The sequence below is a fragment of the Pleurodeles waltl genome, chromosome 1_1 (assembly GCF_031143425.1).
Source record: "Pleurodeles waltl isolate 20211129_DDA chromosome 1_1, aPleWal1.hap1.20221129, whole genome shotgun sequence".
NCBI classification, from domain to species: domain Eukaryota; kingdom Metazoa; phylum Chordata; class Amphibia; order Caudata; family Salamandridae; genus Pleurodeles; species Pleurodeles waltl.
The window spans coordinates 146,712,039-146,724,715 of record NC_090436.1 but is presented as its reverse complement, the minus strand read 5'-3'; the positions used below and the strand labels follow the sequence as shown (position 1 = coordinate 146,724,715).

Genomic DNA, 12,677 nt, shown 5'->3' with positions numbered 1-12,677 from the left:
TTTCAGCATCGAGCCTCTTCCCTTTATTCTCCATTTCGGACGCCCGGACTTCGCTTGTTGTGATGCGTTATTCTTTTCGACATTGATGTAGAAGCCTCTTTTGTAGCCCTCTCTGGCAGTGTGCTTCGATGGCTCGTTTGTGCACAGACTGCCTTGAATGGGGTTGCAGCATCTTTTGTCTTCCCTTCTTTTGATGACTCATGCCTTTTTGTGCCCTTATCTCCACCGTACACCCCGTCGAGGGCTCCGTAGGATTCTCTTTCCTGGGTTCTGCCTGTGGATGATAATAGTTTTGACGCAAAGGTCCCCTTCTGATTTAGTGAGTCTGATTTTTTTATTCAAGAGGTTTACTGGAGCCACTCTAAAGTCCTTGTGGCTCTTCTTTGGCGCCTACTCTCCTATCTCCACAATGTCCCGATCACCTTCTGAAGCATCACCTTCAGCACCGGTGGCAATATTTTCATCATCGTCACTGGAAAGGCCAAGCTCTCTCAAAGATGGTGGGAATTTTTTTCTTCCGAAGTGTCTGGTGTGCCAGTCTTTGTTTATGCCTCACACTCAGCATTTTCGGTGCAAATACTGTGCAGGCGAGACAGTCCTCACTCCAGTAGTCAACAGGAAGGCAAAGATTGCACACAGGATGTTTGTCCTTCTGGACGTACTTATGGTGGCAATTTTTTACAGAATTGAAAAGGAGTCTTTTCCATCACACCACGTAGGGAGGCCCCTGTTCGGGCATTCTCTGTGATCTGCCGGTGGAAAAAAACAAAGACTTTTCGGATTCACTTCATCTGCTCCGCGATGGTGTTTTTCCTTCAAATTTCTCCTACTCTGCAGACTTTCTTCACGATTTTCTCGCTATTCTTCAAAGTTCCTCGTTAAGCTGAAGACACCTCCACGAAAACATCCAGACCCAATAGCGGAAAAAAAGAATCCGAAAAGGTGAATAGGGGCGGAGACACCCAGAGGAAGCACGACAAGACTCCAAATGATGGTTCTGTCGACACCCATCAACAAAGGCAGAAAAAGAAGACAAACCAAAAAAAAGTGTTTGAAGAGGAATAGTAGAAAATCCAGACCCAACTACTAGATGGCGGAATATTGTACAGCATGTGAATCTAGAAAAGATTCACACTGCAAAAATTCAATAAACAAGAACTGAATTACAGTAACCAACTGTTCTAATCTGTTGACCATACAAGTGAATTACGTGTCTAAAAGATATTAAAATGGAAGCAACACACTTAAAAATTACCAACTTCCCCTATTTACTGACTTTGCAAAAAACAGATTTTTGCTACTTATGAACAGTGAAAACATTTTAAAAAGTAAATATGAAAGGAACGATATAAAGGTGATAAAGTTTTGCACAGTAGCTGTCACAGTCTCAATGCAAAAACATCTTTTCTTCACCATCAAATACTCAGGTCAAAAGATAATCTACCTATATGAAACCTCCTACAACTAATATTTTATAGGATGTTTGCAGCACTAGATCGCAGTGCAGACAGTATTTTTAAATTGAACAGCCATACTTCATATTTGATCACTTTAAGACCTCCACATTTAGCATGTTTTTTTTAACTGACCTTCGGACAGTGTATTTCATCTATCACCATATTGCAGTAAAAGATCACCATATTACAGTAAAAAGGGAAACTTAGACCTTTCCCAACAACACAAAAACGAATACTCAGGCTATAAGGATTCCTCATGGTTTAAAGTTCTTTAACATTCTTTTTATTGTAAATTACTCTGAACAGAGGAGTAAGGCCAATTTAAGAGAAACGTAACTTTTCCATATGTAGCTAAATGTAGCTGTGTGCTTTCAAAGAAGTTGCGTTCATTAAAAGGAGAGACTCTAGGTTCTAGATTTGTGCTTTAATATCATATTGCTGTCTTATCCAAAATGTAGACTATCCAGGCTTCCATTACTCTACTCTTTTCAATATTAAATGTGTTAAACAACCTATAAAGTGGCTCTAGTCAAGAAAGTTCTAAATAATATCATAATCTGGTTCAAAGTAGTGGGCACAGTTATGGGCGCAAGCCTCCTGATCAAAATTTCCTACTGAAAGTCCATCACAAATTAAATAGTTTCCAAATACCATGAGGAACTGGAATCACTGCGAATCATGTGTTTTACCATCCCTTGTTTCAGTTCATCTTCGCCGATATCCTATAATGGAGAATATCAGTGCTTGGGTTTCCTACTATCACTGAATGCTAGAACATAGCACAGTAATTCAAGAATATGAAAAAAAAAAAAAACATCATTCAAATTGAGTGACTAGCAATATAAAATACATTCATTTACATTTAAATAATGCTTCACCAGAGCAATCTTGGGCTATTTTTCAAAGAACTGAAAAGCATTTAAATCGCTTAACATGGATGTGTACAAGCCAACCAAATAGTTTGCTTGCTACACATTGTAAGCATTTACCGTTTGTTTACAAGGGACCTCAATTCACAATGATACTGGTTTTGACATGATAACCGTGTAATAAGATGAAGTTGAATAGTCATGAAGGCATTCACATACGTTTCTTACAGCTTGGTTTGACTAACGTTCTCCTAATGTACCGGTATTTATGTACAATGCTTACCATCATGTGTGAGTTTTGTTTATTTTCATACAATATGAATTATGCCACACATGCCAGCTGCTGTAAATAACACAAATTGGTGTTTTTCCCCCCTCACATTTTGCACAATTTATGTGGGGTGCATTAGGAGTTTGAAACCTAGACACAAAATGTATTCCTCAAGTTTGTGAACATATAAAAACGTTGTAGTTTTGAAGGGGGGGGGGGGGGGGCACTTATGCTTCTAGGCACTAAAAAGACTAAAGATGTGTGTTCCCTCCACGTTTTGAGCTGATGCAATGCCATTTCTGTGAGGTCTGTTCTGAAGGTTGTCTTCCTGGCTGGAGAGTTTTATGGCATCTGCACATGCATTTTGTCTAGAAAAATCACGCTTTAGAGTGAGAAAAATCATTTCTGCTTTATTTCTTGACAATTGCTTTTAGGCCTTCAAAAAATCAAAATCAATTAGAAAAATATCACCACAGTGGCTTATATGATTACAGACAGTCTGTCAAAAGTAAAAGCATCCTGTAACTTTGGTCCTTCAACCGCTGGACGTGAAAACATGTTGAGAAAAGAAAGCAGAGCAGTTAGGGCTTTATAGTTCTGTTTTTTAGTTTTTTAATCACAGTGCATTTGTTGCAAACATTTTAAAATGTGTTAAAAATGTGAAATAAGGAAAAAAAAAAGACTGTCACATTGTTTGGGGTTGCTTTGTTTTTTTTCTAAATTATCCACACATTGTTATATCTGAGTAACAATGCAGGACATATTCTGTTCTCTTCGGCACAGTTCTAAAAGATACTGAGGAATTGTAGAGTAGGGAAGCTCAGTAGAGGGTCATTTCAAACTATGTTAAGTAAGAAAGTCGCACAAGAGTCCATTCTAAAATCATCAGCCCAAACCCACTTCTTGACAAGAGTCAAAAGTAAAATGATGGCCAATAGCCGACATTTCCTTCAAGCAAAGGTTCCAGAATAGAGAGGTTCATATCCGTTGTCTTTCTTTCGGCATGTGATGACACAGACGCTGAACATCCCGAAGAACTGGGGGGAAAAATACAATTTATAGTCAGATAAAAAATACAAAGAAACAGATTCAATGCATCGCTGAAGAGGTGAATGGTATATTAAGGTACTTCGGTGTACTAATATGCTACACCTCCTAGACGTGTTTCATTAAAACAAACAATTATGGCCATGTTGTAGTCCGTACCCAATATAGAAAAAGTTATGTCCCTGACCATAACCTCGATTTACCTGCTGGAAGTTAGCCCAAGATCTATTGGTCGACCCTGGGAAAGAATCTTACTCACTTGAATAAAGTTTGGATCATCAACCAAATGGTAGAGTCAAAATGACGGTCAATCTATGGGAGAAGTCGTATATGAGTACCCCTAAATAGGCAACATATTGGTGAAGGGAAATTTACTTAACAGTTTCAGGGTGTGTGAGTAGGACTACCATTTTTCAATTTCTGTATTGTGCCAGATGAAGGCCATACAATAAAAACTGCAATTTAACTAAGTACATTTCCATTATTACGCTCAATGAAGAAAACATGTACCAGATACAAAACACTGTCTTTGCTAGTAGTCAGACATGCTGACCAAATGTATTGTGCTACTGGAAGGTACACTGAATGGCTCAGTCCTATAACAAAATGCCATGGCTTCTTTATAGCTTGAGATTCCTGCACTTAAAAAAAAAAAAAAAAAAAAAAAAGCCTCAGTTTTTCCTTCCAAGATAAAGTGTTTTTATACAAATCAGCATAAAATGTGTGGGGATTTGTATACCTATTTCTCGGCCAAAAGACCCAGAATATTCTCCTCCATTTCCCACTTTGAAATGTGTGTACCTAGCTCCAGCTCTAAATTTTAAGTGTGTCTGGTCTTGGGCTGGCATTTGGTGAATCAGAGTTGGGTTTTCAATTCAAAGTATCTAGCTTACAGAGAACCTTCTCTTACACGCCATAAACCATTCCTTAAGTACCAATAGCATTCCTTAATTGCCGCAAGAGAGTTCATTCATTAATGATGGGTGATCTTAATAATCTCCTCATCCAATATTTAAGAGGATCCTCTACATGTGCTAGCCATGCGCATGTCCTATAATTACCGCTCTCTCACGTCTCTATTATACAGATCTGTGAAAGAGCTCACTTGCAATCTGGCCCAAACGATCACTAGCTGCATAAAGATCATGTCTGATATGCAATATACGACTAGTTCAGATCTCAGAGCAGAACAACGTAGGTGGGGCCCATAAGTGCAAAAGCGATAAATAAAAATCTCGCTCTCCTCTCTGGATATTTATAGTAGCATAGTTCCAACACCATAGGTTGCTGCCATATCAACCTTAATTTTATATAATTGTTAACTTACTCTTTAGACTATCAGAGCCATTCATATTCTTAAAGCACAGAACTGCATCAGTATTTTCCCCATAATACACACAGCTTTCACCTTCTGGTATTTCCATAATAACCTGTGTTCAAACCTATTACCCAAGTTAACCAAAAACTCTCTGACAAATTGCCCTTAATGTTAAGGTGTGTTTCAAATAATCCCCAGGGCTCCTAATCAATAAATTAGGATTAACTGCATGGATTATTAATTTCCTGTCACAACAACACTTTTCAAATCCCTCTAGCAAACAATACAATTATAACTAATTTATGGACAGAAGGGCAGCGCTATCAGCAATTACTAAAACTGCTGATTTGAATTCGGATTCGCTAAAGCTGGAAGGGAAAGTAGTTGGCAACGCCATTAATAACTTTGCCAGGGTACACCCCTAGTGCACACCTGCAGCTACCGAGAAATCATTTGTGAATTCTCCAGCTCGTCTATATCGTAGCTTTGATACTATTTGATTATGTAGGTGCTCTAGAGACCATAACAGGGAATCTGGCATCGCCTGTTTCATTGTAAGCCAGAACAAATTTGCTAGATCATTTTCTGGTCCATAAATTCAAACAGTGTTGACGTTTTCAACAACACATATTTTGTCTTACTCAGGAATGGTCTCATCGACTGCTCGATGCACCAAACCCTTTCTTAAAAAAAGTCTGATGGGGAATGTGACTTACTCTGTAACCATATGTTTGAAGCTTAGAGTGCAGTAGATTTGTATGCTCAATAAACTCCTGTCGTTTAGTGTTTGTCGAGGATGTTTTCAAATTGTTTTTGCTTGAATAAGTCTTCGGCGTTAAGATATCTAAAGACTGCCCTCAGCTCACAGAGCACCAGAACAAATACCTGCACATAGTTATTCGCTGAATGAGTGAGCAAAGTAAGTGAGTGCACCGAAGCATGACAAGGAATGTGCACGGAGTATTGTGATTAACTATTCGCTGGGGAAAATATCTGATCTCAATGCACACTACCACATAGGTGAGCGGTAAGGGTGGGCACAACTCGCATAATTTTTGGTAGTGCAATTCTGCAAAATTACTTAAAAGTAAGCAAAATTATGCATAATTGTGTGAAATGCGTCTCACAAAACAATTACCAGCCGGCTCCCCCTGGGTAAAAAAAGTCTACCTGAAACGTTTGTTGACTGCTCACATTAAAGAAACTGGCACTGGTGTTTAAAACACTGCTATTCATGTTCAAATTTGTAGTTGTGTGCTCAAAAATTACTTGAATGGTCCGAGCGGGTTAAAAAAAAAAAAAAAAAAAAAAAAAAACACACTACCTGAAATACTGCTTGCGTTCAAAGATTACCCGAACAGTATATCTTGTGTTAAAAATTTCTCCCCGAAATTACGTGATGTAGAATAACGATGTAATCTTTGTAACTTTGCATGCATTCAGTTTCACAAAATTGCCAAAATTAAACCAATTACTCCAGCATAATTAACATTTTGCCCAGGTGTTCAAATCTGACTATTTCAGGAACTGCATCTCCCCTGGTTTTGGGTGGAATACGCTTACCAGCTGCTTGGCAGGGTGTCCGTGTACACTGGAAAACACAAAACTGCTGCTTTGACTGTAGGATTAAGTGAGAACCACAGCTGTCAAGGCCATCTTAGTGCTATGAGAATCATTGCAATGTTGGAAATTTGGAATTTCTCTAGAACTGCTGGGATCAACTGTATTGGTGTTAAAGTGAACGCAAAGATCTTGTACCAACTTATTGACAGGGCATCTTCCCAATGGTTTGGGACATTAGTGCCTGGATGCGAAGCAGCAGCATTTTGTGTTTTCTGCTGTTGTGAAGAGATTTAGGTCTGGGATTCTTCACAGAACAAAAATCATGTCTATCATAGACTTATCAGTTTGCTTGTCAGCTTAGATTGTCTACCTGAGCCAATATTCTGGGGACATGACTCGTCAGCAGTGATATGTTCTCTGATACGGTCCACTTCCGAAGGTTCTGAGCTAATCGTGACAGTGTATATAATACTGTCCCCAGTTTGTTGATGTAGAACTTGGCTTTGGCTTTCAGTGCTAGGAAGAATGTCTTTCGATCCGGGAAACGGATGTGTTTGGTACAGTCCTGTTCTGACCATAACCCTCTCATTATTTAAGTTATGCATGTGCACTCCCCAACCTACCTTTGAGATATTAGTGGTAATAATGGCTTGTGGTAAGGGAGTTTGGAAAGAACCCCCCCGACCCCCCTCCCCCCAAGCATGTTCCCTGAACTCCACACCTCAATTCCTTGATGACCTTGTTTATTACACCCATTAGATCCTCCCAAGTTCTTAACCCCTGAGAGCCCATTGTTTGTTTAACCATTCCTTTACTGGCCTCATGTGAAGTCTCACATTTGGAATTAGGTGGATACAGGAAGCTATCATTCCCAAATGTTTTACTCCTTTTCCCAGTGTCAGTGCTCTTTACCATCTAATCGTTCAGATATGGAAAGACATGAATTGCACGGCGGTACAGATGTGCTGCTACACATTATGTAAACACCCTTGGAGCTGTTCTGACCCCAAATGGGAGAACTTTGAATTGGTAGTGCTGTTCACTTACTATAGTTTGCTCTGAGGTGCCACAAATATGGTAAGTAAAAGTAGCAGCCATTGAGGTCGAGCTCTACCATGTGATCACCTACGCAGAGCAATGCGATGACATACTGTAGTGCTGTCATCTTCAAGTGCTGAAACAGGATGCAGCAATTTAGAGGCTTAAAGTGGAAAAGAGGCTACGTTGTATTATCCTTTTTGGCAATGAGAAAGTACCCAGAGTACACTCTGTGGCCCTGTGGTTGTGGGGATACTGGCGAGATGACACCCTTGCTTAGAAGAGCCTCTCTTCCACTCACAACAGTCGCTAGTGTTCCTGACTGACTGCATGCTGCCACTTTGGTATATTTGTGGCATGGTGTGCAACTCCATGAAGTATCCCTGCTGAACAATCAACAAACTGTTTATCTCGGTTACGTCCCTCCTACTGTAGAAGGAATAATGTAATTGCTCCCCCTACAGGTGTGTAGTGAACACGGAGGATGGAGTGTAAGTCACTGGAGGTTGAGGTGACCTCGTCACAGCCACCACTACCCCTCCCACAACCCTTGCCTCCCCTTGGAAAGTGCTTCGGGCCTCTCCTGGTAGAAGTGCTATTTCTGGTAGCCTGACTGCTGTGGTGGTGAGACGGTCTTTGCATTGTCTTACATTCACCAATGGCAAACCCCAGAGTTAGATGGTTGGGCCTGGAGTGCACCCATGGCCTTTACAGTGCATCTCTTTTAATCTTCTCCAGCATGAAGTTAACTTGAGGGTCAAAGAGATGACCCCCATCCAAAGGGACAAGGATGAGACTGCTGCTGCACCCTTAGCTGGAAAGCTCACAACCTGAGCCATGCATGCCTATGCAGTAGGACTCTTGTGTTGCCCTTGTTTGATGTGGCATCTGCTGCATCTCAGGGTTAATGAACATTTAATGTTCGTGTTTGAGATGGTCTTACCATCTTGCACCAACTCTATCTCTGTAGGCCTCCAGTAAGTTATTCCATCTCTTCCCATTCATGCTTATTGTACCTTGAGAAGAACCCAACTGAGCTGGCACTGTGTCATTTTGTTGCCACCTCAAATGCAACACATTTGCGGTCAGCATCATGTTTCCTCCCTTTCTTATCTGGTGGAGGTGTGTCCCTCATCCCATGTGCAAAAAAGCTGGTTTACGGGCCATGTGCCCCACCAAAGAATCTGGAGGCACATATTCACAATTGTAGAGTGGGATTTCTGGGACACACCTATACTTTGTCTCCAGTCTGGGAGTAATGTCACAGGGTTTAACAGGTTCTTTAACATTTTCTGCTGCACTTCTTATTATGGTTCTCAGGATTGACAGAAAGTGTACACACTTCTCACACTTGGACTGTCTCTTGATAAGAAAGTCCTCCTCTTCCTCTACCACAAGAAGGTTACGTTTAGAGTGGTTAGCCACCCTTAGATTACGGCATTGTATTTTGTAGTATCATCCGGAGAGGATGCTTTCTCTTGAGGATATATGATAGTCTTCCAAGCCATCTTCCCTATTCTGCAAAGGTATTGGGTGCTAGTAAGAATCTTGTGGGTCATACTATCTTGATCACAGTCAGAGTGTGTGATGATGCCACTCCTGTAGGTATGGTGATGTATGTGGAGACCATGGTAGGGCGGCCGTGGACTGGTGATGGTTCTATAAGCATCAGAGGTGGTGGTGTTAGAGGTACACGACTAGTGGGTGTCCCCCACTTCATAGGAATACAGTATCCCTCTGGATCGTCTGAAACGGCTTCTTCTATTTATCAGGGACATAGGTAGGAACAGGCTGCTGTGACATTGAGGCCTTAACGGAATCTTCATGGAAGTAAGATTAATAAAGAGCTTCCTCTGTTGCACATCTGGATTCTCTGGAAGTGCACGCAGTTAAATAGCCTCACTAGACGATGTGTCCGGTGTAGAGGGTGTTTTTGACAGCAGGTTCAGCACAGAGGGTGTCAAGCTGATGCCTTTAGGCTTGCTTGTGGCCTTTTTCAGTTTTAGCTTGAGCCTTTGGCTCTAGCTTTCTCCAAAGCTGTGCCTTGCTATCAGCACAGAGCGCACTTGTTGACTTCAATGGAGCAGAGTGTTGAGGTCTCCAAGACTGTGTCTACTCCTGGCGTGGCACTTGGCCTCTACAAAGATTGTTTGAGGCCACATCTGATGTGTCAGTCCAGGGTCACTGTTCTCAGGGTGGACTTTGTCTTTTGGGCATGCTTCCCTTAGAATAGTTTTCTTCCTCTTCTTCAGAGCGTCAGAAGATCCTTTGGACTCCATGTCACACTATTTGAGATCCTCTGACCCACCAAGTTATCTCATGCAACTGCATCTCATAATGGACCAAGAGCTGCTCTCTCCTATAGCAAATGGCCATCTTGTTTTTAAATGTTATGAAGGCACAGCAACTTGCTTCCTTAAGAGCTTGAGGAAACACAAGTTAGACTCCAAGATGGCCTAACAACTGGAACTTTGGTTTCCAACGAGGGCATACCTGGAAGGATGTGTTCACTGTAACCCCACTAACACTCATATGACAGTCCTCCGATTCAGACCATTCAGATTGGTCCCCAACCAAGTCCTCCGACCTAGGACAGTCCAGTTCGAGTCAAGGTCAATGTTGCAATTTTGAGAATTAGTTCTCCAATGCTTTCTGTTGAAAATGCTTGGCATCAGCATGTTTTACATTAGTATTTCGAAGATCAGTAATTTTTTGATGAACGGCCAAGCTCAGTGGAGGAAAAAAACAATCTGAGAAGGAGCTTTTGTCTCTGTCTGTTGTTGGTTAAGGAAGAAGTAATGCAATATCTTATTTAACAAAAACAACTTGTAAACGTCCATGCCCAACATTAGATGGTAGGAGTATGGAGAGCATGTGATCTACAGGAACACATGCTCCAAACCATTATTTAAGATAGCTTTGTTTTCTGCCCATCTTGGAACATGGTTTAAAAAAATCTTGCTAAATATTTTCCCAAGCCAATTAAACAAAAAGATAATGTGGTAATTATCTGGGGATGAACAACTGCCTTTTTTATGCAAAGGGACTTTAGTAACTCAGGCTATAACCACTACTACTTATGGTATTAAACACCGTACAGAAGGGCACCTTATATTTGTACATCACTTTTTTGGTATACTTTATATTTGTGGAGCAGCACAGTATATCAACTGGAGACCTCTTCATAAACTCTAAACATTTCTCATACTCATTTGTAATGACATAGCCCTTGTGTATTATTGCAACCAACATCCCCCATTGTGTAGAGCAAGTAAAGATTTTTGCTTTATATCCCAAGGGCTAATTTTGGATTGGGTTGCCTTGAAGACAGCTGCATTTATTAGACCTTTAATAAAGAATGTTGAATACCTTGACAATAGCGAACCCAAGGATAACAAGAGAGGCGTAACTGAGGACATGCTGCAGCCAATGGTCCAGTTTTTCTTCACAGCCCTGTAACAACACAGAAATACTTTAGATTAAAATGTGATGTTTGCCATGGATGTAGGAACTGACCTGGAAGATGAAGGACAAGAAATGTAAATCTGTAGGAGAACAGGCAGCTGCTAAATTCAAACAGTATTCTAGCTCTGCCTCATACTCCTCTCCCACAGTTTTCAGAATACAAAAAAGAGAGCGCACTCAGTATGTACTAGTGCTCTTGGACAGAAAAGTTTATATTAAGAAGGAGTGATTATCTAGCTATCCATCTAAATATATATCTATACTTAATTTAACATAGTAGCACTCAAAGGAATCTGTGATTAATTCATTTTATTAACTTGGTGCCAAAACTACTAAAAACAAAAACAGAAGAGTTTCCTGTTACAACACATTGTTTTTATGTGTATTAGGCACCAAATTAATAAAATTAATAAATCAGTGATCCTCATAAAGGCTGCTGTGTTCCCTGGTGGGAGATATGGAGCGAAGTTATGAGTAGGCTACCTGTTGCAGCACCAATCACATAGTTGTGCACTGTTTCAGAGATGTATATATACATAAGGCACACATCTCACTCACACACACAACACTGATACGTGCTCTGCTTTCCATTATGTCTTTTCCCTTAGTCTTAAATATTAACATCTTACTACTCAACAACAGAACTGGATTGGCACAACAGGTCATATTAAACGTCAACATAGGGAGTTCTACCAATTATTGGCACCTATATCTCTAAGACCAATTTATGTAGTTCTATCTACTTTTGTTAACGCATGAATCACATACTTTGGACCCACATAAGGGATAGCTCTTATCGAAATCAGGAAGACATAAGTAGTGATAAACCAAGCATTGACGAAGCCAAAGTGTATGTGACTAATAGTCTAAAGTGCCTGGATGCTTCTATCCAGTCACTCATTCATCCACCCATGCATTCTATAACTCACAAGCAAGCAATCATCCCTGCACGCATGGATCGATCCGTTCATCACGGACTCATTAAATTCACCCTTAATATCAGGCACACCCACAAACTTTCCAACAATGAAAATGCACTTTTCATTATAAAACATTTGTCTTGTAATATATTTTCTGCTAGATTGTGAAGAGTGTGAGTGCTTCTAGTAGATTGTGACTGCTAGGCTATGCAGGATGAGACAGCACTGTCAATACACAGGCTGCTGCTCTGCGAGGGTGTGAATAGTTTGTGGTGTGACTGCTGGTCTGCAATGGTTGTGAGGGTGCTTTTGGCCCATTAGAAAATGGTCATTATTGTGCAAATGCTACTCTCTGTGGAGAAAGTTTTTTCAGTAACGCAAGATTACTCATTTTAGCAGGGCGTCGCAAATGGAGGTAGGTGTGCGCGGTATGGAGATGCTTCCATATGGCAATCGGGAAAACGTATTGACAAACTAAATAATTCAATCTTTAGTTTGTCCTCTAGACTTATGGTAAAGTGGAGAGAAACCAATTACCAGATCAGGGAGATGGGTAGTTCCTAATTTCCAATAAGCTGGAACTGAGTGGAAACTAAGAGCTTAGGAGAGGTAAGCCTGGCTTCTATCATTTGGCCAAAGGGTTCTAGGATAGTCCGCAGGCAAGTATGACAGGAAGTGTTGCAAAAGTGGTAGGCTTATGGTGGGACTTCTGCAAAGTCTGGCCCCAGG

The 12,677-nt window shown here is 40.7% G+C and overlaps 1 protein-coding gene across 1 annotated transcript in view; it reads right to left on the bottom strand.

The window, feature by feature from the left end:
• Positions 1-2,987: 2,987 nt before the first annotated feature.
• The window catches only part of LOC138277528 (tetraspanin-36-like), a 76,667-nt gene continuing 66,977 nt past the window's right edge, over positions 2,988-12,677 (bottom strand). Inside the window, exons 6-7 of the mRNA XM_069219230.1 lie at positions 10,933-11,016; positions 2,988-3,634 (exon numbers count right to left, since the gene is read on the bottom strand). Coding sequence (XP_069075331.1) covers positions 3,548-3,634; positions 10,933-11,016 — 171 coding nt within the window. The 3' untranslated portion in view covers positions 2,988-3,547. The remainder of the gene's footprint in view (positions 3,635-10,932; positions 11,017-12,677) is intronic.